At 50.6% G+C, this 26591-nt stretch overlaps 1 protein-coding gene across 1 annotated transcript in view; it reads left to right on the top strand.

The window, feature by feature from the left end:
* The window catches only part of XKR6 (XK related 6), a 294560-nt gene that overhangs the window by 246498 nt on the left and 21471 nt on the right, over window positions 1-26591 (top strand). Inside the window, exon 2 of the mRNA XM_032855735.1 lies at window positions 21303-21499. Coding sequence (XP_032711626.1) covers window positions 21303-21499 — 197 coding nt within the window. The remainder of the gene's footprint in view (window positions 1-21302; window positions 21500-26591) is intronic.

Below are 26591 nucleotides of genomic sequence, written 5' to 3'. Positions count from 1 at the left end.
AACCGATCCTATTGGTTCAGGGCCTCACCATCACAATCTCAACCTTAGTTACCTCCTTAAAGACCCTACCTCCAAATCAGTCATGGTGGGGCTAGGGCTTCAATATATGAATTTGGTGGGAGGGGGCACAATTCAGCCCATAGCATCTATCTTCTCACTGTGTCTTCTTCTGGTCATCCCTCAGTCTGTCTGTATCTGTCTTACTCTCCTCTTCTTATGAGGACACTAGTCATATTAGATTAGGACCCACCCCAATGATCTCATTTATCTTAATTACTTCTTTAAAGATCCTGCCTCCAAATTCAGTCACAGTCTGAGGTGTCAGGACTCCAATATATGAATTTGGCCCATAGTGGACTCCTAGGTAGCCATTTCTGGGAGTGACTTTCCCATAAACAGGATAACTTCAAATTCCAGGGTGCCTGTGATGGATGAAACTAGGGAGAGCTATCAGACCTCCAATGCTGTGGAAGGTGGTTTTGGAGATCCCTAGAAGACCAGCCTAGTCAGTGGTGCATGACCTTAAATGTCTCTGTGGCTGCGATTCACTGAGTCACACCCTCATAGCCCTCAGCGTCCTCATCTATAAAAGGGGAGTAATAATACCTATTTCAACTATATCACAGACTCAAAAGAAATAGTAGATGGGGAAGTGCACTGAGTTGCATTCATTGATTACTCCTCCTGGTTTTTGGATAGGTGGGCCTTTTGGTCCAAGGATGGGTTTCTGTGGCTCATCAGACAGACTTCTCTACAGAAAGGAGGCCTGTGAGAGTAAGCAAAGCCAGTCTTTCCTGCTTAAGAAAGGAGAGTGAGGTGCACTCTGCAGTGGGAACCATTGTATTGTCTGAAACATGGCTTCCGGGAACCATCATTCCTTTTATTCCAATCATTTATCTCTTCTGTTTGAAGGGATAATACCTTAAGCCATTATCATCTTAGTGCGAATTAGCCTGAACAATTTTTTTTCCTCAGTGACAAGAAGGATTTGACGGGCATGTGAATCCTGACTATGTGGGAAGAGGGAGAAGCCGAGGATGGGGAGGTGGGTTCCCAGCTGGCCCCTGGGGGCTCCTGCAAGGGTAGGAGGAGCCTTGCTAAGCTGTCAGCTGGACAGTCTGGGCAGCACTAACCCACTGGAAGCTGCCTGAAGACTAGCTTGATCACCGAGTGACTTTTCTAGTGCTTTCCCTAGGGCAACCTACAGCCTCATTCATCCACTGATTGAGTCTACCCACTCCTTCCTCCATCTGTTTCTAACCCCCTCCCTTCCATCTAACCTCCCTCCCTCCCTTCCTTCCTTCCATCCCTCAGTCTCTGAAAGTAACTGAGCATGGCCATGAGCCCAGCCTTATGTGAACAAGTCCTGCTCTAGGAGCTCATGATCTTGCAGAGGAGACAAAAGGAAAAACAAACACAAACCACAAAACTAGGACTATCTTACAGTGTGCACTGGGTTCTATAGTGACAGATGCTAGGGGAGAAGGGGAACAGAGGAGGGGCACCCTCCCCGGGAGAGTAATGATGGGGGAAGGAGTCAGAGTGAATTCTCAGAGGCCATGTTTGGGCTGGGTCTTGAATAGTGAGGGGTTAATCAGTTGAAGGGGAAAGGGCATTTTAGGATTCTGTAGAGCATGAACAAAAGGAGTGAGGAACGTTTTGGCTTAAGATGTGTTGAGAAGGGATGTCTTGGGATGGAGAGGAGGGAGGTGCAAAGGCAGGTGGCTCATGAGTCAGCAGCCCCACTTCCTTCCTGAAGCAGGAGAAGTCTCAGCCATCCCAGCTCTGACCTTCTTGCTGGGCTGGTGGGCCTGCTGTTCCCAGACAGATGTGGCCTCTGCACCAGGGTCTGCCCAGTGGGGCTCTCTGCAGGGGTGACAGCAACTAGGAGGTTCATCATCCAGCACTGGTTAGGTCCAGTCAGTGTTAATCCAATGAAAGCTGCTGACTAACAGCTGGAGGAGACTAGACCCCAAATGAAGGAGGCTGCAGAGATGACTCAGTCACCTTATTCAGCCAGCATCAGCTACATGCCTGCTGGGGTCTGAGCCAGCTGCCACACAGTGGCAAGGATGGGAAACAGGACCACTAACTTCCTGGAACTTACAGTTTGGGGAAGGAGAGAAACTCCAGGGATGCCACTAGACAGAAAGTGATGGGTGGGACAGTATGGTGGGAACAGCGACTCCATGCAGTCTTCATACCGACTCTGTTCCCTGGAGAGTGGGTTTAGGCTCCTTTCTCTGTGAAGGGACCATGAGTCTGTATAGTGTCTAGTCCAGCATCATAGTCCCCAGCCTATTTCCCAGGAGCCAAAGGAATCACTGCATGGCCACTGTATCCCTTCCACCATTCTGACAAGGCAGCTTCACACTGAAATGAACATGCAGGGCTACATGGAAATGCGAAGTGTCTAGTGTGGGCAGAGGAGACCAAGATCTGCAGATCTGCATCTCATCCCGCCTCTCTGTCACTGTGAACCTTAGACAAGCCTGTCTACGCTCCAGTTGTTTCTTTATAAAACTGGTTCACTCTCATGTTCTTGACATCCTCTGGGTGTCTGTCAGAGAAACAGAGCCACAGGGATCAGGTTCACCTCCCAACTCTGCCACCTACCACTTGTGTGGCCTTAGGCAAGTTACATGACTTCCTGATGCATCAGTTTCTTCATCAACAGAATGGGACCATGATGGAACCTACCTCACAAGTCATGTTAATTGAGTTAATACACATGAAATACTTAGGCCTGAATTTGACATTATTCTGCACTCCATACATGTTAGAAAGCAGAGAGAAAGAGAAGGAGGGAGGGAGAAAGAGAGAGAGAGAAGCAATCCTGAAGAAGAATCACAAAACTAGAGCAATTATACTTTCTATTTTCCAAACTTACTATAAGTTATTGTAAGCAAGACAGTATAATGCTATCATGAAGATAGATAGGAGGGTCAGTGGAACAGAACTGTCCAGAAATAAATCCTTACATTTATGGGCAATTAATATTTTTTGAGGGTGCTGGGACAATTCAATTGGGGAAAGACTAGTCATTTGAGCAAAGGGTGCTGGGACAGCTGACCATCCACATGCAAAAGAATGATGTTGGGCTCCTACACTGCATCTCACATAAATACCATCTAACATGGATCATAGACCTAAAGGTAAGAATTAGAGCTGTAAAATGCTTAGAAGAAAACAGAGGAGTAAATCTTCATGACGCTGGGTTAGGCAAAACATTCTTAGATATGACATCAAAACCACAAGCAACAAAAGAAAAAAACTGACAAGTTGGGCCTTACTAAAATTAAAAACTTTTGTGCTTCAAAGAACATCATCAAGAAATTAAAAAGACAGCATATTGAATGGGAGAAATATTTGCAAAGCATATATCTAATAAGGGACTGGTATTTAGAATATATAAAGAGCTCTTACAAATCAACAATAAAGAGACAAGCCAATTTTTAAAAGGACAAAAGTTTTGAATAGCTATTGCTCCAAAGAAGATATGTAGATGGACAATAAATACAGGTCAAGATATACAACATTATTGGTCATCAGGGAAATGGAAATGAAAATTACAATGAGATGTCACTTGACACCAACAAGGATGACTAAAATAAAAAGACAGATGATGGCAAGTGTTGGCAAGGATGTAGAGAAATTAGAATCTTCACACATTGTTGCTGGAAATACAAAATGGTGTAACCACTCTGGGAAAACAGTCTAGAAGTACCCCCCAAAAGTTACACTAGGGTTACCATATGACCTGAATATTCCATTACCAGGTATATGGCACCACACATCCGCACAAAAACTTACACATGAATGTTCACAGCAGCATTGTTCATGGTATCCAAAAGGAGGAAACCACCCAAGTGTTCATCAACTGATGAATAGAGAAACAAAAGGTAGTATAACCATCCAATGGAATATTATTTGGCAACAGAAAGGAAAGAAGTATGGATATGTACCACAACACAGAAGAACCTTGAAAGTACTTTGCTAAGTGCAAAAAGCCAGACACAAAAGACCATGTATTGCATGATTCCATTTCCATGAAGGCAGCCCACAGAGATAGAAAATAGATTAGTGCTTGCCAGGGGCTGTGGTGTGAGAGAGTAGAGAATGACTGATAGTGGGTTCAGGGTTTCTTTGGGAGGTGATGAAAATGTTCTGCCATTAGAGAACAGTAATGGGCTTGCTCAGAGGCAGGTGGAACTTAGACATGAGATGGGGCTCTGGAAAGGCTGAGGAAGGGTGTAGGGAAGCTATGCGAGGCCATGTGGCAGACCCTGTGCTATGGCTAGGGAAAGGAAGAAACATCTGTGTAACTGGCTCTTCCTCCCAGCCACCCAGCCCAGCTCAGAATTACACTGAAGCTGATCCCGTGCTCTCCTGGCCCACTGAAGGAGGTCCAGGGTTTGGTACCTGACTCTTGGTCTACCTGTCATACCTTTGGCCCAGTATCATCCAGTCATAGGGACCAGATGCTGACTCCTTGTTTTGGACCCCTTCCCAGGCTCAGGCTCCCCATGTCCATCTCAAACATGTAAGGAGGACATGGCATCTCTCTTCCATGGAGGCCGCCAGCCACGTGTGGGCCCATTTCGTGCTGGCTCAAGCTGGGGCTGACCATGGAAGGGCCCTGGGCTCCCTAACAGCTGTCCCTATTGAGGTCCTCTGCCCAGGAGATGCTTGACAGCACCACTCTGCTGGCTGCACCCCTTCCCAGAGAGATTGCTTGAATAAAGGAAACAGGATGGCCTGCTAGCCCCCAGGCTAGGCCACATGTCCCCAGGCGTGCCCCTCACCCCTAGGGAAAGATCAGGTTCTGGTCCCAAATGCCTACTGATGGCATGGAAGGATATGAGGGCAGTAAAGATTGTCCAGACCTTTATTTCTCCTGCAGCACTTACCACCCTGGGGGATGATGCTACTTATTTGTTCCTCTGTTCTTGGTCTGCCTGCACCTGGAACATGAGTTCCAAGGGCGGGGTGGGGATGGGGGTGGGATGCCCATGTGGGACCAGGGACTGGCCCGGGATAGCTTCTCCTGGGGCAACTGATGGATGAATGACCCCAACTGAGTAGCACTTAGTGGTTTTGCAAACACCTACACAGAGGGACCTTAGAGCACACTACTGAGGTTCTGGGGCTCACAGTCAGTACTGAGAGTGAGTCTGAGCTCCCCCATGCTTGCACTGTGACCTTGGGCAAGTCACAGATCATCTCAGGTTGCTCCTGTGTGGAAAGGCACAGAAATAATACCTACCAGGTGGGACAGCCATGAGGGTTAATTAAGATGGCACATGAGAGGCTTATAGCAAATTGCCTGCCTCGTAGAAAATGTTCAACAATTACTCATAGACGATCTTGGGAGAGGGATAGTATGGCCAGTGAGTGAAGGGTCTGTGGTGCTGGCCAACTGTATCATATGCTGTTGCCATCTCAAATTCTGTTCAGAATGTGCTGAGGTATGAATGAATGAATTATTAAGCATTCTCTGTCTGAGGGAGGAGATGAGGCTTTCTGTTCTTGGTATGTGTTCTTAGAGGAAGACTGTTGTATGGACACGTTATTTGCTTCACTTGGACCTGCTGGAAGTTAAAGGAAAATCTTCAAGAGATCCTTATCCCCATTTTATGGATGAAGCAATTGCTTCTCATGATGTTGGTGTTCTTCCGCCCATTTCTGGGCTGGTCAGTGGGAATGACAGAAAAGGCCCGCACCCATGATTCTTGGTGCAGCCACCTTCTGCCCTGTGAAGGACTGCTGGCTTAGGGTAGGTGCTCTCAGCTCTGATAGGCTCATAGAAGGGCCTCATGCTGCCTCCTGGCCTTCGGAGCCCCAGGAGGTGAGGCATCTCCAGCCTGCAGGTGATCTAAGGCCAAGGCTAGTCACCGCCTCCACACCCACGTCCAGCTGGGCTGGAGCTGGTGAGCATCATGGTCTATCATGGTCAGAGCCAGCTCTCAGCCCAGCCTATATGACTGAGATGTTGCGATACCTCTTATGACCTCTTCTACGGCACGACTGCCAAGAAAGGGGGAAGGCAGGGCTGAGCTAGGTCATCAAGAGGGGCCCTTCTTCCTGGAGGTTTTGGAACAGTATAGAGAGTCTGCATGGCTGCCCTTAAGGACTGGACATTTGGGAGAAACTGGGAGATTAGCATTCATCTCCTCACTTTACTGATGGAGGTCTGGGGTTGGGCAGAGGTGGCAAGGAGTCCTAGGCCCTAAAGCCAGTCAACTGCAGAGGCAACCCTGGGGCCCAGGCTTCCTGACTATGAGCCAGAGCTCTTCCTGCATTCCCGGGTGTCCCAGCTGAAAATGGGAACACTTGTCAGGGAGCAAGCAGCCTGAGTGTGAGGCTTGCTAGGCAGAATTCTGGTCTGGGTGCAGGGGAGTACCCTGGCCTTTGCCGCCTTCTCTTATGCCTGACTTTGTGGGGCCTCCCGGGAAGGCCAGGCTGCCCAGGACGTCAGTGAGTGGGCCTTAGCCCGGCCTTACCTGGCAGTGTGCTCTGGCCTCTCTAGCTGGCACAGTGCAACCTCCACTAAATGCCACCGTCTATTTCTATTTTTAGCTTACTTCCCTGGGTGGCCCCAGGAAACAGCACACAGGACATTGTCTGGCTTCCTAGCCTGGAGACAGGCCTGGATATAGAAGAGGACTTGAAGGAGCAGAGGCTGTACTCCTGGGAGACACTGAGCCTCTCCCATGCAGGACAACAGCCTTGGGGTGGGGAGTTGGGGACCCTCTAGGAAGAGATAGCCCAAGTCCTGCAGGGTGACTGCTGATCTGGAAAGATCTCTGACTAGCAGACCTGTCCCTACAAGTTCTGCAGGGTCAAGATAGTGCCAGGGCCCGTGAGCTCATCTGGTCTTATCCACTCATTTCACTGAGAAGGAAACACAGGAGGTGAGAATGTTCCCAAGGCCACTTAGCCAGGACAGGGGCAGCATCAGGACATGGCAGGAGAACCTTGATGCCAGGGTCAAGTCCATCAGTGAGTGAGTCATCACATGAGCTGTCCTCAGTCGGCTCCTCACTCACCAATGGCAGTGTTCACAGGTGGAGGGTGATTCTCAGAGCTCGAGTACTAAACTCACACACCAGCAGGACAGTGACTGCATCTTCTATCGGGACCCACAGAGCCATAGGATGGGGAGGCTCCATGCAAAGGGAAAATGGCAGGGACGAGGCTGGGTCCCCTGTACCTAGCGCGGCACCTGGTGTGCAGCCCAACTCAATGATGTCTATTGAATGCTTGAATACAGTTGGGAGGGGTCTGGATTCCTATTCGTGAGAGTTTGAAAGGTAAAAGCTAGGGCCCATGAAAGGATACCATGGGAGGCGAAACCACTGGGGTTCATGATCCCCAAGAGGAAGTATGGGGGATCCTCGAAGGGTTCCCATTCATTCGCCACAGATCCATTGTGGGGCACCGAGGGGCTGCTGGGGTGTTTTAGCCACACTCTGCACCTGAGGCTCATGGCAAAGGCGCAGGCACATCCTCCTGCCTTGAGTGCCCAGGGCTCCCTGGGGCCACTGCTCTGGTGGGGGTTGGGGGCCATGTTCTATGTTTATCACATGATCCAAAGCCCCTGGCAGAGTGCAGGTGACTTGCCTTTAGATCCATGGGCCCCTCTCAAAGTTGTGAGGCACTTCTACAGCTGTGAAAGATTTCCCTCATTTAGGCAGAGTTGGTTGCCCCCATTCTACTGGGGCAGACTGTGTGCACATGGGCTGCCTTGGGCCCTGGCAATACCCTTTGACTGGCATGCGGGCAGAGCAGTACTGTGAGGGCCCTGTTGTCAGGAGCCTTCATTCTAATTTGGGGAACAGCAAAGTGGTGTCTCCCATTGTGGACATGGCGGTGGTTCCACTTCCAAGCAGAAAAGCACAAGGTAGCACTAATGACCGGACAGGCTTGCTTACCTGACTGGAAGAGCACATGGTGGCCAGAGCGAAGGCAGTCACGTATTCATTCAGAACTGGGGGCCTGGCTGGGCCAGAGTGAGGCTTGAGGACAAGAGGAAGGAGGGGAGGAGAGTGGGGAGAAGTCCCTCTGAGCCGTGCGAACTCCAGGTCCGGGATATCCCAGTGGAGACTCAGGACAACCCTGAGCCTGGAGATAGGGAAGCTTTCCTTATACCTGCCCTGGGCACTTAGAATATAAATGTATGAACTTCCTAGAGCTCAAGAATTTTATCAACAGGCTGTCTGATTGCTTGATTCTTCCATAGAACAAATACTAAATGCCTACCAAGTGCCCAGCGATGTACTATGCATTTGATATGCAAAGATAAACCAAAACCCCCAAACTTGGCCTCTTGGTCTCTGGCCTGCTGGGTACTTATAATGGGGAACAAGAAGCATTTCTCCAATATGTAGGTTTTCAAAGTGTTTCGAGATTTTTAATCAAGTTTTTTGCCAAGTCTCAGAGGAGTAGCCCTGGTGGAGAATGAGGCAGGGAAAACTGGGGCAGTTTCTGCCCACACCATGCTCTTCTGAGCCTGGGGATGTTAGAGGGTGCTTAGGCCACCCTTCCACCAAGACCCATCCAGAAGACCAGTGGACGACTCCCACTGAAGCCTCCTCCCTTCCCTAAAGTTTTATGCTGCTTTCCCCTGCTATTTCTCCTGGGCCCTTGCAAAGAAATGCCATTTTATGCCTGCTTTCCCAGATGTATGCCCTGAGTCTGCCACCATTGCTCAGCTGATGTCAGGGACACTGGAGAGAAGGGCTAAAAATAGCTCTGATTTGATGCGCTGCTCTCAGGGGTGAGCTGGCAGCTAGCCCCTCCACCTTTCCTCCACACTGAAGGCATTTCAGCTGGTGTGTGTGTGTGTGTGTGTGTGTGTGTGTGTGTGTTGGGTGTGTATGTGTGTGGCAGGGGTGGGGGGAAGTAGGGGCTTCCAGGGCCAGCTAGGAAGTGGAAGGTTCTAGAGTCTGTACCCATACTCAGAGGGAGCCCATGGCCCATAGCTGGGTCTGTGTGGGCACATATATTCCCCTGTGCCAGGCTCCTGGTCCCCTCGAGCCACTGGACCTGGAATTTTGAGTGGTTTTGAGGGAGCCCACAGGTGGACTCGTGCGTGGATACATGTGTATGTGTTCATGTGGGTGTTGGGTGCATGGTTCTGTACCTGTGATAAAATGCTAGGGCTGAGAGGGCCCCGGGCGGGTGTAGCCGCTATCCTCTGGGAGCTGGGGGTATCTGACATCTCACAGCCCCAATTGATTTGCTTTTGTCTTCCTGAATTGTCCAGAGAGGGGCAGAAAGCCTGTCTCATTATAGCATTATCCTGCCAGTCTGGTTGGTAAGTTTTCTCTTGTGTACAGTCTGAGTCTTTGCTGCTTTTTCATTGAGCTCCTGACCCCATTCTGGCCATCTGTGTTGGGGAGTGTGCATTTCGTGTATTCGAAGTTGGGGTTGCAGGCGTCTCTTGGCCAAATGAGACCAGTCTTCCATTTGCACAGAGGCTATATCAACTTTAGCACCCCTGATTGATGTTGCCGTGGTGGGTTTGGGCCACTGAGGGTACAGGGTTAAAATCTAGCTGGGAGACATCTCTCTCCATAAGTGACTTTGCCCCAGTGTGGGCTGTAGGCAGAGCTGTGGTAGGGGCTGGAAAGAGGCCTTGAGGAGGGGAAAACAGGTAGCCAACAGAGCCAAATGAAGGCTTAAATTTGGCTTTCTAATTTGGACACACTGTTTAATCCCTCTGAGTCTCAGTTTCCTGATCTGTAAAATGGGGCTCATAGGTTATCCAACATGGGGTTGTTGAAAGGAATAAATGAGATGGGGAGGGAGGGTGAATGAGAGAAAGCTAACAAACAGGAGAATATAGTGTACAGGGTTAGAAGCAGCCTGTTTGGACCCCGGCTGCTTGGTGTGAATCCCAGTCTCTAGGTCCCTGGGCCTTTTCTTGCTTCCATTTCTTCACTGTAGACAGTCTTCAAGTTTTTGTGTCAAATGACTTAATATGTATAGAGTGCTAACATTGTGCCTGGCTTCCAGGGAAACCCAATAAATGGGAGCTATTGCTGTATTGGAGACTCCCTATAAGGGGAGGATGAGGAGGAAAATCATTTGACCCTGACGTGGTGTAAGGCACATGGACTGTGGACTCCATGGGCTCCTGCTCTTACCTGTGAGCTGTGAACTCCATGAGAAGGAGCAGGGAGTCACAGCTGTTGGCTCTCTGACAGCATCAACAAGGACGTAGAGACAGGCACACACCAGGAGGGGCTGAGGATGGAGAGCCATTCGATGTGGTCAGGGGGTAGTGGAGAGGTGGGGGTGGTAGGAGACTGACTCCTTGGATGCGCAGCCAAAGGGGGAGCCACCCAGGTGACCAAATCTAGGTCGGGTTGGAAATCCTCCTCTGTAAAATGGGAATGGTGATAATAATAACCTGGCAGAGGCTTGTAGGCTGTCCCCTGGCCCTGTCTGTGATGACTCAGGTGTTGACCCCCTCACCCGCCAAGGTCTGTGAATGATCTGGAAGGACTGGAAGGACTTTTGCTCATTCCTGCTGTTTGCTCTCACTCCAGGCCCACAGGAAACAGCCACAGGGCCTCCTACCAGGTGCTGATTAAAAGGCATGCAGGTAGGAGCACAGCTTCTATGTCCTAGCAGCCTTGGAGCCCCCCAGCTGACACCTTCCTGAGTGGCCCTGGTGACCCAGCTCAGCAATTCACAGCAGGCGACAAGCCCCAGGCTGGTGAGGTGTCCACACGAGCCCTGTGGAGTCTCCTTCCCCTGCCCTTCCTTCGGGCCACTCTCTTCTACAGCCACTGCATGGCCACCGGTCCTGGATCCTTCCAGCCCTGGAATGTGATCAGAAATGGGAAGGGTGCACGAGAGGCAGTGTTTCCACCCCGAGAAGGATGGGCCAGACAAGAACCCAGACTCACAGTGGCGCAGCAGCCCCTTCTGTCCTCCGTGTCCGCCCGTCCTCCCCAGGGAGGCCCTAATGACAGGGAATGGCTGGGAACAGGTGGTACTGTGGTGGTAGGGGGAAGCACTGGTGGGAGACCACCCCCCTGTGCTCCAGAGTCACAGAGACTCAGAGATGCAGTGTGTGCCCTACGGGTGTCTGTACAGCCAGAGCGTAGAGGTGTGTAATACGCACATGTCCATGACACTTTGACCATGTGTATCTCTGTGCTGTGTGGGACACCCTGCATCAGTGCGGTGTGGCTGTGTGGGCCTGTGAATGTCGTGTGTAGTTACCATGTCTCTGTGCTAAGTGTGAGGACACTGAGTACAGTGTGCATGTGTGTCCGTGTGTGGTGTTGGTGTGCAGTGGGTTCTTGGGGGTGGAGTGTGTCTGAATGCAGTTGCATACCTGTGTGTGAGAGAGAGTGTGTGGGCCACACCCACCTAGGTAAGGGTCGAGGTGCATCATGGTGGTCCTGGAGGCATGGCTACTTGTACTTAAACGCAACAAAAATATAAAGACTTTTTGTTTCAAATAGCGAAGAGCTATCCAGGTGAATGACTATATTTCTGTTAATTTCAGAGAAGAAGTGTGCCTTGAGTTTGAGGTCAGCTTTCCGAGCCTTTCTGGAAAGAGCTGGACTACTTCTTGGCTACAAAGGAGTCCGTGTGTCGCCACTGGCATGGGTGCCCTGTAGGCCTGGTTGCCGGGGGCAGGGGCAGCCCTGGACAGGCTGTTGGGGGCCTGAGTGCTCCTATGGCCTTGGCCCAGACCCACCCCTGGGCTTTGGGGTTCTCCTTGGTGAGCCAAGGTCCTGCTGGAGCACTCTCAGACCGCCAGCCTCTCCAACGTCCTCACCTCGGGGCTCTCAGGAGCCACCAGGTAGTGTGGCCACCCAGATGGGGGGGCTCTGAGCCCTGGAGGTGGAGATTCAGGCCCGGTCCTGCTACCTCATTCAGTCAGCAGATGTCCTGCCAGCCCATCCTGCACACTAGGGGCTGCACCAGGGGCTGAGGGTGCAAGGTGTGCAAAGCTAGGCTCCGTGCATATTCTCCCGGGCTTTGGGTCCCACTGGAGTGACAGGTTTTAACTACCACACGCACATACACAGCAGCCCCGCAGTCATGGCTAAAAGAAAGATTCCCAGGGCTCTGGGGGGGCATGTGTGGGGTCAGCAAGCACTGGCCGGGTGGCACCAGCAAGTTTCTGACTCAGCCTCCTTGTCTCTGAAGGCAGATAATGACGCCTGCCTCCTTGCGTTGGGGTGTGACGTGGTTAGATGAGATGGTGCAGGTCAAGCCGCAGGCCTGGGGGTGCTGTGTGGCTGTTAAGTTTACTACTCTGAGCTGTTGTTACACTGTCCTCTACTCTTGCCTCCAAGTATGGACCCTGAGACATTCTGCAGTTTGGGACTTTCGGAGCAATGAACAGCCATTTGGAGTGAAGGGCTGAGGCTGTGTTTGGGGGGACAAAGGTGTGGGGAGGGTGTTGAGGGGGAGGAGTGAGGTGAGAAGGGCCAGGAAGGCAGGATGCTGTCCAGCTGGTGTGGCAAGGCTGTAGGCAGGGAAGCAACCACAGGATAGGGTAGAAGGAGGACAAGGCCTCAGGGAGGGGGTCTTCCCGTATCATGAAGGCAAGGAGGAACAGCCCCCTCCTTGGGCTCTTTCCCACTGAGGTCTGCTCCCCGCCAGGAGCAACTGAACCTCTACCACCCCCTCCCCTGGTGTGTGAGGAGCCTGGTCTGGTGGCCCAGCCCTGTGGACCTCCTGGCAGCTTGGCAGCCGGGCGCAGGGCTGTGTCCTCGCATGACCTCAGCCTTGGCATCCCATTTGTCCTGAGCCGATTGCATGATGGTCCAGGGCCCAAGAGGACAGCCCACTGTGAGGAACCAATTGTATCTCTGCGCTGGCTGAAGGGAAGAGATTGCCCTTCCAGTTGCTTGGATGGAGCCTGGGGCCCCTGCCAGCTAGGAAGGGAGGTGATTTGCTGACTGGTGATAGGTTCATCAGCTTATGGCCAGGAGGGATGTGGGTGACACCTCCTGTGGTGGTCTCTGTGTCAAGTCCTATGTGTCCTGGGTAAGTGCTTCTGCTGTGAACCAAGAGGTGCTCCTCGAGGTGGGATGCCAGGAGCCCCACGGGGAAGGCAGGAGCTCTGTTGTGTGATTTGTTTCAGCTCTGCCGTCAGACTGCGTCTGCAGATGCCCCTGGGGCAAGAAGGAAGAGGTCCCCCGCCACTCTCCACCCCTGCCCCTAGCTGGCCTCCCCTTCCCCCTGGGGCTGGCTCTGCACCTGTGGGCTGCAAGTGAAATGCAGGGGCAGCGGTAGGCTCCCCCTGGCCTGCACCCAACAGATTCCTAGTGGCTTCCTGGGGCCACGGTCCTTCCCTGACAGCCATGTGGGCTCTGAAGGAGCAGCCTTATCACAGTGACACCAGCTGGCCCTGAGCCAGGAGATGTGCACGCAGAGGAGGAAGGCAGGCCTGGGGGCGTTTGGAACTTGCTGTCAGAGTCCTGCCCGTGTGCCAGCAAGACCTGTCTATACCTCCTGCTTCAATATGTCACCCAAGTCTTGGGTTCTGCCTTCCCTTCCTAAAGGAAACTTTAGGGACCAAGGCCAGACGGGGGCCTGAGGCACCACCCTCTGAAGTGAACAGCCCTCCCTGGGGCTCAAGAAGAGCTCAAGAAGCTGGAGAGTGCTAAGACGGACCTGAGTCCACAGTCAGGTCCCAGGCCTCACCCCAGCAGCCCCCTCAGCAGCTTGTGCCCAGGTAGGACAGCCATTCCTTCAGCCATTCCTTCTCCCACCTGGGGGGCCATCAGCAGAGTCTGGTCCTCAGCGGTCCTCAGGGCCAGGTCCAGGGGAGGAAGGCAGGGAGGCCTGTTGCTCCTCCTTTGCTTGGACTCCTCTGCCCTCCTTCTAGTGCGTAGGCAATTTTGAGTGTTCTGTACCTATTCTGGGTACAAGTTCTTCGTTGTCTTCGTGGGATATGTGATTTGCAAATATTTTCCTCCGTTCCACAGCTTGTGTTTTCATTCTCTTAATGTCATTCACAGAGCGCAAGTTTTTAATTTTGATGAAATCCAATTCGATTTTTTTCCTTTTACAGATCATGTTTTTGCTGTCCTATTTCTAAGAGCTCTTGACAAATGCGAGATCATGCTTTTCTCCTGAAAGTTTTATAGTTTCAGCTTTGAATCTCTGATACATTTTAAGTTAGTGGTTGCATGGGAAGGATTAATTGTGCCCAAATCATTTGTTGAAAAGACTATCTTCTCTCCATTGAATTACCTGTGCACCTTGGATCAAAAATCAGTTGCCCGTATACGGGTAGATTTGTTTCTGGACTCACCTGCTCCATTGATCTGTTTACTTCTCCTTGCCAACACTACACTGTCTTAATTACTGTAGCTTTATAGTAAGTTCCAAAATCAGGTAGTGTGAGTTCTTTAAATTTATCTTTGCTTCCCCCCACAAATTCTGTTGGCTGTTCTAGTTCCTTTGCCATCCCATATAAATTTTAGAATCTGCTTGTTTATATCTGCAAAAATTCCTGCTAGTACCTTTACTGAAACCTTGTTAAACCTATATATTAATTTGTAGAGAATTGTCATTATGTATCATCACTATATTGAGTTTCTCAACTCATGTACATTTAGATTTTCTTTGATTTTTTTATTAGTGTTTCATAGCTTCAGCATACAAACCTTGTACATCTTACTAGATTTATTTCTAGGCATTTCATTTTTTGGAGCTAGTTTAAGTGGTATATATTATTAAAATTTCCATTTCCAATTTTTCATTAGTAGTCTACAGAAATATATTTAATTTTTATATACTGACCTTGTATCATGAGACTTTGCTAAACTTACTAATTAATTCTGTGAGCTTTTTTGCATATTCCTTGGGATTTCCCATCTAGATAATGATAAACATTTTCAAATAGGGACAATTTGACTTCCTTCTTTGCAGTCTATATATACTTTGTCTTTTTCTTGACTTATTGTACTGCCTAGGACTTCTAGTATGATACCAAGCAGGAGAGGTAACAGCAGACATCACTGCCTGTTTCTGATCTTAAGAGGAAAGATTTCAACTTTTTATCTTTGAGTATGATATTAACTGTGGGTTTGGTGGGTGTCCTTCATCTGTCAGGTTAAGGAAGTTTTCTTTTATTTCGAGTTTGTTGAGAATTTCTTCTTCTTTCTTTTAAATCATGAATCAATGTCGAATTTTGTCGAATGCCTTCTTTCTGCATCACTTACTGTAATGTGTGTTTTGCTTTATTAGTATCATTGACCACACTGATTGATTTTTGCACATAGAATCAGCCTTATATTCATTCCCAGTTATCAGCTGGCTACGGTGTATCATTCTTTCTGTATGTTACTGAAATTGATTGGCTAATATTTTGTTGAGGACTTTTGCATCTGTTTCTAAGAGGGATATTGCCTGTAGTTTTATTTTCTTATAGAGTGTTTTTCTGGCTTTGATATCAGGAGTGCTAACGTCCTAAAATGAATGGGAAAGTGTTCTTTTCTCTCTCCTTTTTGGGGAAAAAAAGTACAGAATTGGTGCTATTTCTACTTTAAATGTTTGGTAGACTTTATTTTTCTGAAAGAAGATTCTTTAAATTTCAGGCCCCACAAAACCAGTTGGGGCTTTGAGAGAAGGTTGTTCTTCATAATCAGAGGTTTCAAAGTACTGTTTCTGAGAGTGTCACAAGAAGCCACAGGTGACTGCAGGCCCAGATAGCAAGTCTGTTCAGCCTCCTACCTCTTTTAGAAATCATTTATTTCCCATCCTGGCCAGTTTTAGGCAGAACTACAGCTAACTCCCAGCGGGGCAACATAGTTTGGGTAAGACCTTCTTTGCTTTGCCTGAACTAGGATAGGCTATGTGCCTTTCGGGGAATCACTCTACCTCTCTGAGCCTCAGATGAGCCAATGGGAGGAAGAAGATAAAGTATCTTCCTTCAAGGGGCTGGTATAAGGGTGAGGATGTGTTTAGAGAACTAGAAGTTTCTTCTGGAGGCAGATATGAGGAGCTTTAAACAATTCCATGGTTTACAAAGTAAGAGGAAGAGACAGACCTGGGGAAGGGAGTAGGCAGAGTAGGCTGAAGGCAAGATGAGAGGAGAGTACCTCAGGAGGCAGCAACAGCTTTCCTCTCAGTCTTCTGTTCTCCCAGATAGTCTCACAGGCGTTTGAGCACCTGTGACCCTCAGAGAGGGCATGATTGCATACATTCATTTGTTCAGCATCTCCTTGGGTCCCACTCTGGGCCAGGCAATTCAAAGATACAGAAACTGAGGCTCCAAGACTCCAAGAGGTTAAGAGATGTCCCCTAAGGTAACACAGCCAGCGGAAAAACGGGCCCAGAACTGAGGAATATTCGTTAAGCACAGATTCGTTCGCTATCTGGAAAATGGGGGTGATATTGAAGAGGCTACTATGAGGATTGAATGGATTCCCAAGTATGAAATTCTCAGAACAGTGCTTGGCACATGGATGCCATACCGACATCAGCTAGTATTATTGGTGAAGATGCCGGGCCAGATTTCAGACTCAACGAAGCCACTTACTTGAGGAAGGATGAAGTTGTAAAAACGCTGGAAGCTTCGGGTCCTCCAGTCTGCCCTCTGTGATGGTGAATCAAGCAGGCCCAGACTGGGGAGTGACTGGTCCACGGCCATGTGGCCCTACAGACTACAGACCAGGCCTGGCCTTCCTGAGCCCTCGCTCTACGATGACATGAGCCTCCCTGCTTTTAGACCCATGCATCTCACCATCCAATGGTGATGTCGTGACAGGTGTCATAAGATGTGGATGCAAATCCAGGAAGAGAGCTGGACATCTTATCTCCTAAACTAATGTCCAGGGGATGGTGAGCTTTCGGAACCTGCCAGGGAAGGGGGAAAGATGAGGGTTTTGGAGGAGCACCAGCCTATCTTGTGGGGACTCAGCACATCTGGCCCTGCCCTGGGCCTCGCCTGCTACCTGCACCCCAGTGTCACTGATGGAAGGGTGCAGGCCTTAGGAGGCTGCCTGCTGGGGATGAGATCACCTCGCAGAGCGGCTTTCCCGCTTCGCTTAGGGTCTGGCGCCACCTTGTGGCCATGCTTTGCACAGGCGCTAAGGCGGACACAGCTGGCTGGGCTGCCTCAAAGGTCACCTAGACTCACTCAGGATTTTACATGCACCCTCAGTGGCCTCCTGGGAGCTCAAGATTCAGGGAGAGAGGAGGAGAGTGCAGGAGCCAGAGAGTGTGGAATTAGGTAGAAGGCACTTCATTGAGAAATCCTGAACTGGATTCTGTGATGTCGCTCCCACTACAAGGTAGGAGGCTGGTTGAGCTGGGGTCTCAGGAGGCATGATTTCCAAATTTGGTTTTAGACTTAATCCTGGTGCACTCTGGACTGCCAGGATCTATTTGCTCATCGGCATGGCGGTAGAGGCTCTGGCTTTGCTCACTCCCACCCTCGTTTCTTCCCATACCTTGCGATATCCGCTCACAGAAGAAATTCAAGGTTGGTTTCTCTGACAGACGTTATAGTTGAGTCAGTGTGTTCTGGACTCATTGCCTTCCATTTCCATGGCCATGACAGGCACAGGGGCTGGCAACTTGCGGAAAATGGGGTGGAGAGGGCAGATTAAGTGTTCCCTTTGCCCTGGCAGTACAGACTTAGGTGAATCTGAATACTGATGTTACCTTGGCTTGGGCCCTGGACAAGTAGGTTTGGCTCTGCCATGTAAGCATTCCTCCACCGTGGGCCACCTTGTGAGGCTGGGAGAAGCAGAGTCTGTGGTCTGAGTGTACCCCTGAAGGAGTATAAATTTGTGATCTGGTCCCTGTGGGAGTCTGTGGCCCATAGTATTGTGTGTTGCAGCTGCCTCATGTAAATAGAGTTCAGTTGTGGGTCATGGAGCCCATGACTGTGAGACCCAAGGCACCAAGGCTCCACTGGGCACATGGCTGTTCAGGGTGCATGCGGAGCTTCTGGACCCAAAGTTTCGACCTCAGCCAGCTCACCTTTGTCCTCCACTGCTCTGCCTTCCCAGGCCACCATCAGATCTGGCCAAATTGACCCTTCTCTCCACCCTGGATGCTCCCCCATACCCCTCCCAGACTACCTGTGACCCTATCTCCTTACAGCAAACCCTCCCCTCCCCAAATTTATCTTTGCCATGATTTCTTCCAGTTGATCCTCTCCCTCAGACCCCAAATTGTGACACTGCTTTCCTCTCCTTTCTCTCTCTTTCTGTTCCCTCCCACATCTCTCTCTCTGTCTCTCTTTCTGTGTCTCTTCTCTATGTGTATGTGTTTCTCCCTGCCTGTCTCTGTATCTTTTTCTCTGTTTCTGTCTCATTCTCTGTCTCTGTATCTCTCTCTGTCTCTTTGTCTCTGTATCTGTCTCTCTGTCTCAATCTGTCTCCTTGTCTCTGTATCTCTCTGTCTCACTCTGTCTCTGTGTCTCTGTGTCTTTCTGTCTCACTCTCTGTCTCTCTCTCAGTGACTTGTAGCTTTCTGACAACATCCCTGCCCTTTTCCCAGCCTCCCTCGGTCCCTTGATTTGCAGAAGATGACTCGTGGGACACACACAGCCTGTAAGTCACAGAACCTGAAACAGAACCACAATTCAGTGCTCTGTTTCACTCCAGAGCCTCAGTTTACCAGTGAGTTAAATGGCAATGACCAGATGTGCCCCCCCTAGGCCTTGCAGGACTCCAGCAGCAGGCTAACCAGATGCACCTGCTGCCCCCACACCAGCCCCCCCCCCCATGGAGCTGCCCTGCCCTTGGCCCTCATCCCCAGCTTTGCCTGCTTTAGTTTCCAGCAGGTTTGTTGCTCTGCTCATTGCAGGGCAGGTGTCAGGAGGGAAATACGGTGTCTGTCCCAGGGAAGCTGGGTGGGTGTCTTCAGAGATTCTGTAGCGCAAAGGCTCTTAGGGATCCAGAGAGATAGACACAGTATTACTCATCTGGTTTGGGATCGTGCTCCTCGTTGCCAAGGTGTTTGTCATAAGTCACACCAGTGGTTTAGTAGGGCTGCTCTGTGTCCCACTGCACGGGCCCAGAGTCCCCTGGAGCATTTGTTCATCGGTGGGTCTGGTACATGATTAGCACTCTGGAGAGAGGCCTGCCATTTGAAATTGGAGAGGAGCATCTCTTTACTGTTTTGGGTTTTTTTAAATTAATTATTTTTATTAACATATAATGTATTATTAGCCCCAGGGGTACAGGTCTGTGAATCATTAGGCTTACATACTTCACAGCACTCACCATAGCACATACCCTCCCCAATGTTCATCACCCAGCCACCCTATCCCTCCCACCCCACCCCCCAGCAACCCTCAGTTTGTTTTGTGAGACTAAGAGTCTCTTACGGTTTGTCTCCCTCCTGATATCTCCTTACCGTTTTAAGCTATTTTATAAATGCATGCTTTTTGAATCTTTGCTTCTAAAGTGTGATCTGTAAGATCAATATAAGGTCTTAAGTGACTCCCTGCTCCTCCCATTACTGCCAGAGGGGGGAGATACTGAGCCCCTCTCTGTGACTGGCTTGATGATGCTGTTCCTGAACTTCCTGCAGAAATGGGTGTGGGATGCCTTCACAGTGTTGTGACAGTGCTGTCCCACCAGGACCCCTCAGCCTCCAAAGACAGGAGTCTTCCTTCTACATTCCATTGGCACTGGGGAGATGGTGTGAACAGTAGACAAGCTTATGGGCTCTTCAAGAGACTGAGAAGACACAAGAAAGGGGTGGGGAGAGAGTGGGAGATGGGGTTGGAGAGGAAGACAAGGTTCCATGAGCCATGAGAGCAGTTTGGATCTCATTCTAAGCATTATGGGAGGCCGTGGGAGGGTTGGAAGAAGCAGGGGAATGACATGATTGCATTATGATTTTCAAAAAACTGCTGTGTTCTGGGGCAAGAGTGGACACTGAGATGCCAATTAGGAGGCTCTTGCTGTGATTGAGGCAAGAGGGGTGCTAGTGGGGACGAGGCTGGGGGTGGTGATGGCAACAGAGAGGAGAGAGTGCCTAGCAGCCCAGCTAGGCTGCTGGCTGTGCCTGAGGACCACAGGGACCACACAGTATATCAACCCTGCTCTCTCAACCTTGTTAATTCAGGCTTAGTGTTTTAGAGGGCACATTATACATTCCCAGGGGATAGTCAAGGTCACACATGTGGTTCTGTCCTGTTGGCTGTGGCCCTGGGGATGTGATTCATGTTCCTGATCCTAACTAGATCCTGAACCTCACTTTCTTCCTGGCCCTACTAACCTTTCTGGCCCAGGCTCAGCCTCAGAGACTGCTGGCTATCTCAGATGGTACCTTTCATCCTCCCCTTCACTGTGGCTTAGAGACAGCTTCTGAAAAATTCAGGTGTAAGCGATCCATGGGCACCCGGGAGTCGTGTCCACCATGGCTGTTATCTCTCTGATCTTGCCTCTGAGCCCGTGATGCTGACTCTCCTCTCCATGTTGAAGAAGGGTAGCAGGGACACAGAGTTGGAGTAATTCATCCAAGTTCCTACAATTGGCAAATAACAGAGCCAGCATTTGAATCCTGAGCCCGTGCCCTCCACCTAATCCCACTTTCTTTGCTGCTTGTTCTCTCTGACAGAGCAGGGTCAGTACACCAGAATGACTGTGTCCTATGCCACCCTTGGACAGAGGCTCTGTTGCCAGTTCTGTGTCTCCCTAGTGGAAAGCTTGAACTTGCTGTCCAGCAGCCATGGGCCAGCAACTTGTTGTTCCACCATCCAGATGTGGAGCCCATGCTGGGATGGTGCAGTGGTTCCCTGTCTGTCCTACACGGGAGGGACCCCTGCCTGTCACCCAGGACCTTGGCCCCACATGGCCAACAACCTGCGATACCTAGTAGGAGATTCACAAATGCCCCTTCCCTTTCCTTCTCTCCCAGAGAGGGGCAGGGCTACATGGCAGAGGGGAAATCCTGATGGAACATTCCCACTGGGGTCCTGAATGTGAGAACGATCACATGTCCTCAGAGCTCACCTGCTCATCCCTGGCAGGCCCTGGGAGATCATCTGGTCCCACTCTTTCACTGCTCATTTTTTTTAGATCAGTAAACCGAGGCCAGGAAGGGGAGGACTTGTCTAAGACACCCCTTCCCTGGTGTGCCCATCCCCTCCACCCCCAACTCCTCCGCCCCAAAGACTTAGCACCCTGTCTGGGGGCTAGGAAAAAAACCCTGGTCCAAGCATCTGGAATACGACAGAGCGAAGGAGGGGATATGGGCACAGGCAGTCTTGGTTTTGGGGGATGGGGTGACCCTCCCGCATTCCCTGCCCCTACCCACGCCCTCTGTGCTCTGTCTTGTTCTCTCGGCAGGTATATCCGCACCATGTACCTGGGAATTCAGAGCCAGCGGCAGAAGGAACACCAGCGACGCTTCTACTGGGCTATGATGTATGAATATGCAGACGTCAACATGTTGCGCCTCCTTGAGACCTTCCTGGAGAGCGCCCCCCAACTGGTGCTACAGCTCTGCATAATGATCCAGAAGAACAGCGCTGAGACGCTGCCCTGTGAGTGTCCCTCACACCCCCAACCAGGAGGCTGGGGAAATGACCTTATTGTTGGCTGGGACAGGGCCCCGCCCTCCAGCTGGGGGCCACCTGGTGCCTGCCTCCTGCACACTCAGTACCTGCACACCACGTGAGCATTGCCTAAGTCCCGATCCCTAAGTCCCTATCATGTGATGCTCACCCAGCCCACACTGAGAGCATGTGAGTGGTACAGGGATTCCCCACACCTGTGTGCAAGCCCGCTGCACCTGCTCATGACCACTATGTTCCTACAAACAGAGCAGAGCCAGGGGCTCAAATGTCCATGGGAGCAGAAGGATGGAGTGCCCTGGGTCTCCCAGTCTGGGGGTAATGGCCCCTTTTCTTTGGTGCTGGCCTGAGCTGAGGTGTTTGCATATCCATGGGCGGGGGGAGATGGACTAGGGATGGCATGTGACAGAAGACTAAATCATGTTAGGCAATGCCAGCAATTTTGGACATTTTTAAGCTGTGGTGCTCTTGCTTCAAACCCAAGTTTATGTAGCAGCCCCATTTTAAAACATGCTCAAATAGTTTTGTTCTAGTTAGGTAGGAGTGGCAGGACCAGAGCCAGGCGCATCCCACCCACTGACCCCACCCTCTTCATGCCCCCTGTAGCCCCAGACAGTCTGCAAGGAGCCCCAGAATCCCCCAGAGCCCAGTCAGACAGCACTGACCTCTACAGCAGTGGAATCCTCTAGGCACCACCTGAGAAGCCCTTTTGAGTTTAGATTATGTGGGTCAAGGCAGAGTCTCACACCATCGATGGTCAGACAGACTACGAGTGCCATGGTTGTGTCTCAGAGCATATTTCAGGGGGAACTGGAGCTCAGCAGGGGGGAAGGTCTAGGAGAGGAGGAGCTGAAGGTTGCATCATGCAGGGGACACTTGGAACATTTAATCTGAGGAAGACTTGGGATGCATGAAACCCAACATTTGAAGGGATCAGGGGGAAGATGGTCATCCCAAAAAGATGGAGGGAGCTACAGGGAGAGTTATTGATTTAACATGTGGCAGACATTTCAAACAGCAGGAGCCATCCATAATGGAAAGAATGTCTCAAGAGGTAGTGAGTTTGCTGTCACTATGAATATTCAAGCAGAGATGCTGCTGAGAAGACTCAGTCCAGAGGTTCCTGACTCCAGAGGGCATGAGCTTGTATGACCTGGGGTAGGAAGACAGCTGTTCTCCATGCCCCACCTCTCTCTGGCCCCACCTCCTGGCCCTATGGGTTCTCAGCTCTGGACCCCACAGCTCCTCTAGGTGTGCCAATGGATCCTCAGTGCCACCATGTTCATGAACATCTGCAGAGCACTCTCCAGTGGATGCCCTCTGCTGCCTTACCCCACGTGGTCTGCCGAGGACAGCCAAGCTCTGACCTTCATGGAACAGCTTTGCCTCCTTGCCTTTTCCAGATTGGCTGGCCTTTTGCAATCTGCATGTCCCTAGTCACTTATGTAAAAATGCAGTTTAATTCAAAGGCCAGCCAAAGGTTCAGGCCAGTGAACTTGATCCTGACATTCAGAACTCAGGAACCTAGTCCTAAATCCAACTGTGCTGCCAATAGAGTCCCCCACACTCTGGGAACTTGCCTCCTAGATGAAGCCTCCTGCCCACCCCAGTCCAGGACAGTCCCAGCTGGAAATGTCCCCAAGAGAAAGAAGCCTCAGGCCAGCTCCCTCTGTCCCTCAGAACACTGGCGGCAGTCCTCCCTAGCTTTCACAGAAACAAGAAGTCGGGGGGAAGTGGGGAACTCTGAGGAGCAGCACCCACTCTTAGAGGAGGTCTTGCCCAGCCAGTGGCTCCTGGCTGGAGCCAGGGCCCAACCCAAGTCTGCAGCACCAGGGACCTGTCCCGGAGAAGGGCTGGAAAGAGCTAAATAGCTAGCTAGCTCCACTGGAGTATCTGGACACTAAGCAAGAAGCCACACTGAGGGCAGCAGGGCTGACAGTCCATCTGGTCTGTCCCTTCTTTTTTGGGTAGACTCCCATTCACATGCACACACATACTGCCACTGACATCAGGAAGACTAGGGAATGTGGGGACCCTGTCTTCAGAGTCCAGATCCAGGCCATCTGCTTGGGCAGTGAACTGGTGTGACTGCCCACGCTGAGGCCCTGGGAGGCCTGTTTCTCCAGACCTTGGAGGAAAATGTGCAGCATTCAGAGAACACCATTTGTTTCAGGACCAAGGGAATCACTTGGTGATAGATTCTGGAGCAAAACCAGTGTCACAAGGGCTGACACACACTTCCTTGCTCTGCAAGCCTTGAGGGAGCCCTCATGGACCCCTGGTGGTGGCTGAGGTGTCCACAGATGGGCACAGTGACTGTGCCTTCTGCTGAAGCCTCCACACCTGCTGCCCTCCGATCCCCAGGCTTCAGCTCTCCAGCCCAGGGAAACGTGCTCTAGGGAGCAGATTGCGGGTGGTGGGGGCTGCTGTGGCTGGGGAGGGCTCCTCTCTCTCCCATCTGAGTCTTCCATTTCCAACTCTGTTGCAGTCTGAGACCCCTATCTAAACCGACCTTTGCTGTGTCAATATCAAACTTCCCCCCAACCCCTCTGTATCGCCAGGACAGCCAAGTTATCCTTCTTGGACTCTCGGCCGTACCGTGGCACCCCCAAATGGATGGGGAAGGTGTCAGGGGATGCCAGGGGAGAGCTCCCAATAGGTCATGTGTCCCAGACAAAGATCCTGGTCATCACTTACGCCCTGCTGTGATTTTGGACATTGCCCTTCCGCTTTGCAAGACTTCCTCTTCCACTTGATATCATGGGGAAGATGGCGATAATACCTAAGAGTTAGGGGAGATGCAGGAATGTAATGCACATGGACCACTTTGTAAATTGTCAAGCTCCAAGGGCAACTAAGGGTGTGAGTTTGTCATTTCCAGAGCCTGGCGGTGAGTGGTATGGGTCAGATCCTAGGGAGAGTCCCCCCTGCCACCCCCTTTGGCTCCATGGGTCATCTGTGTCACAGCCTCCTTGCTCAGCCTGTCCTTTCTGCGATCGTTTCTCAGATTATAAACATAGAGAAGCAGAATGGGAAATCTCTGGAAACTCAAGGGACAGCAGATGTTCTTCTCCAAGAGCCCTCTTGATGTGGGAGCCTGGGGTGGGGGGTTGGGCAAGTCCCTGAAGGCCAAGGCCAGGGACCTGGCTCGAAGCCAGGCTGCGAGGGGTGAACTGTGGGAAAAGCTGGAATAGCAAGGGTCGTGCTGCTGTGGGGCTTCCTCCCTGGGGAAGCTCCCCGGGCTCTATCCCCCACACACCCATCTTTTAGAGCCAGCGGATCCCTCAGAGGTCAGGCAAGCATTTCCCCACATTCGTTTGGCAGGTGGAATAGGTGTTTCTCAAGATAGGCTCCCATGGTTAAGTGTATTTGGGAACTGCTGGGCTAAACAAAGGTCAGTGGCAATCTTTGCATTGGACTGTGATTTCTCAAGACAATGCTGGAGTCTGCAGCAGTAGCTGGATTGATGGGAAAGAAGGAAACTCACCAGCACTGAGCACAGACTGCATTGGGTGTGGCATTGCCCTCTAACTTAACTGCTCATCACTGGACCATTTTGTTTAGAAACAGATGCCTTCCTTCTCTTTTCCCATAAAAGGCTGTATGAAATGTCGAGATATTAAAGAAAATCAGTTTAGGGGTACCTGAGTGGCTCAGTCTGTAGATGCACTTTCTGAATTGGACTACAAGCCTTGCTGGTGGGATCCATGGCTAACTGGCCTTGCTTTGGTGGGCTTTGATCACACCTGTCTGTCTACACTGTTAATTCTAGTAGGTGGTTAGGAGATCACTGCCATGATCACTTTAGTAGGCAAGTTTTCCACTGATCTTGCCCTGTGCCAACCTCTCCCAACCTTTCCCATCCCCACCTTGTGGTCCTCATGTTGGCTGGCTTAACAGTGCGGTATGCAGCCTGCAAGACAGATTGTATCCAATTTCCCCAAAAGACCACACACAAGTGAAAAATACAATAATAATCCACAACCATACAAATATTATTCCAGGGTCATGTGAGCACCTCAGCGGGGTGTTCTTTAATCTGATGTCTTGAAAGTTTGAACAAAGGTAAAATAAAGATATGAGAGGAGCCTATTATGCTGACATGCCATTTATGCCAGTGGTGAGGCTGGTGGTGTCTGCTGAAAGCTTGGCCATATTATAGGCAGTGAGGGGGTTTGGAGAGCAGTTGGCATGGCAGGAAAAGTGAGACCAAGTGTCACTCCCACCTCTACCACTTACTGACTTTACAGCGTAAGACAAGTTCATTTCCTAACTGGCTTCTGGATCTGTAAAGTGTGAATTGTAAGTACTTTTGGGGGTTGTTGTGAAGGTCTAATGAGCTACACATACACTCCTATGGCAGCTTGTTTGGCATGTGTTGGGTACTTGATGCCATCTGCCATTCAACAAAAATGCATTCATTTGGGTGCCATACCATGTGTGGAGGGGCAACAGGGAACACAACAGATGTAGTCCCTGCCCTCATAGGTCTCCCGCTTCTCTGAGCATAAAGGACAAAATCAATGAGACCCATGGCATATGTTAAGTGCTTTGAAGCAAACAAACCTGGTGCTGAGACCTCAGATAATGTGCAGGGGTGGGGTGGGGTGGGGAGAACCTCCCTTGGGCAGGAGTGTTAGAGAAAGACTCTCCAAAGAGTTGACATTTAGGCTGAGTATAAATGAAGAAAATCAACCAACTATGGGAAGGGAAGGAACAGCTTCCCAGGCAGTGGGAACAGCATATGCAAATGTCCTGAGGTAGGAAAAGCCTGGCTTGTTCCAGAATGTGAAAAGACCCAGCATAGCTAAGGTTGTTGTTGGTGGTGGAGGTGGGGGGAGGAAAGTGATATCAGGGGGAGGATGGGGAAGAAGTCAGGGGACTGATCAGGCAGGGGCCATGGGGTTCTGCAAGGAGCTTGATTTGATGCCAAGTGCAGTGGAAAGTTACATAGGAAAGCTCTAGGATCAGACCTGCATTTAAAGATGATCCCCCTTTTCTGCTGTTTAGAAAAGAGAGCATATGCTGAGCCAAGAGATCCAGGGATGAAATTATGGGGGAG

This window comes from Lontra canadensis, unplaced genomic scaffold (assembly GCF_010015895.1).
Source record: "Lontra canadensis isolate GAN:19392208 unplaced genomic scaffold, GSC_riverotter_1.0 scaffold10, whole genome shotgun sequence".
Classification (NCBI taxonomy): Eukaryota; Metazoa; Chordata; class Mammalia; order Carnivora; family Mustelidae; genus Lontra; species Lontra canadensis.
This window is presented reverse-complemented; position numbering and strand designations above follow the sequence as displayed.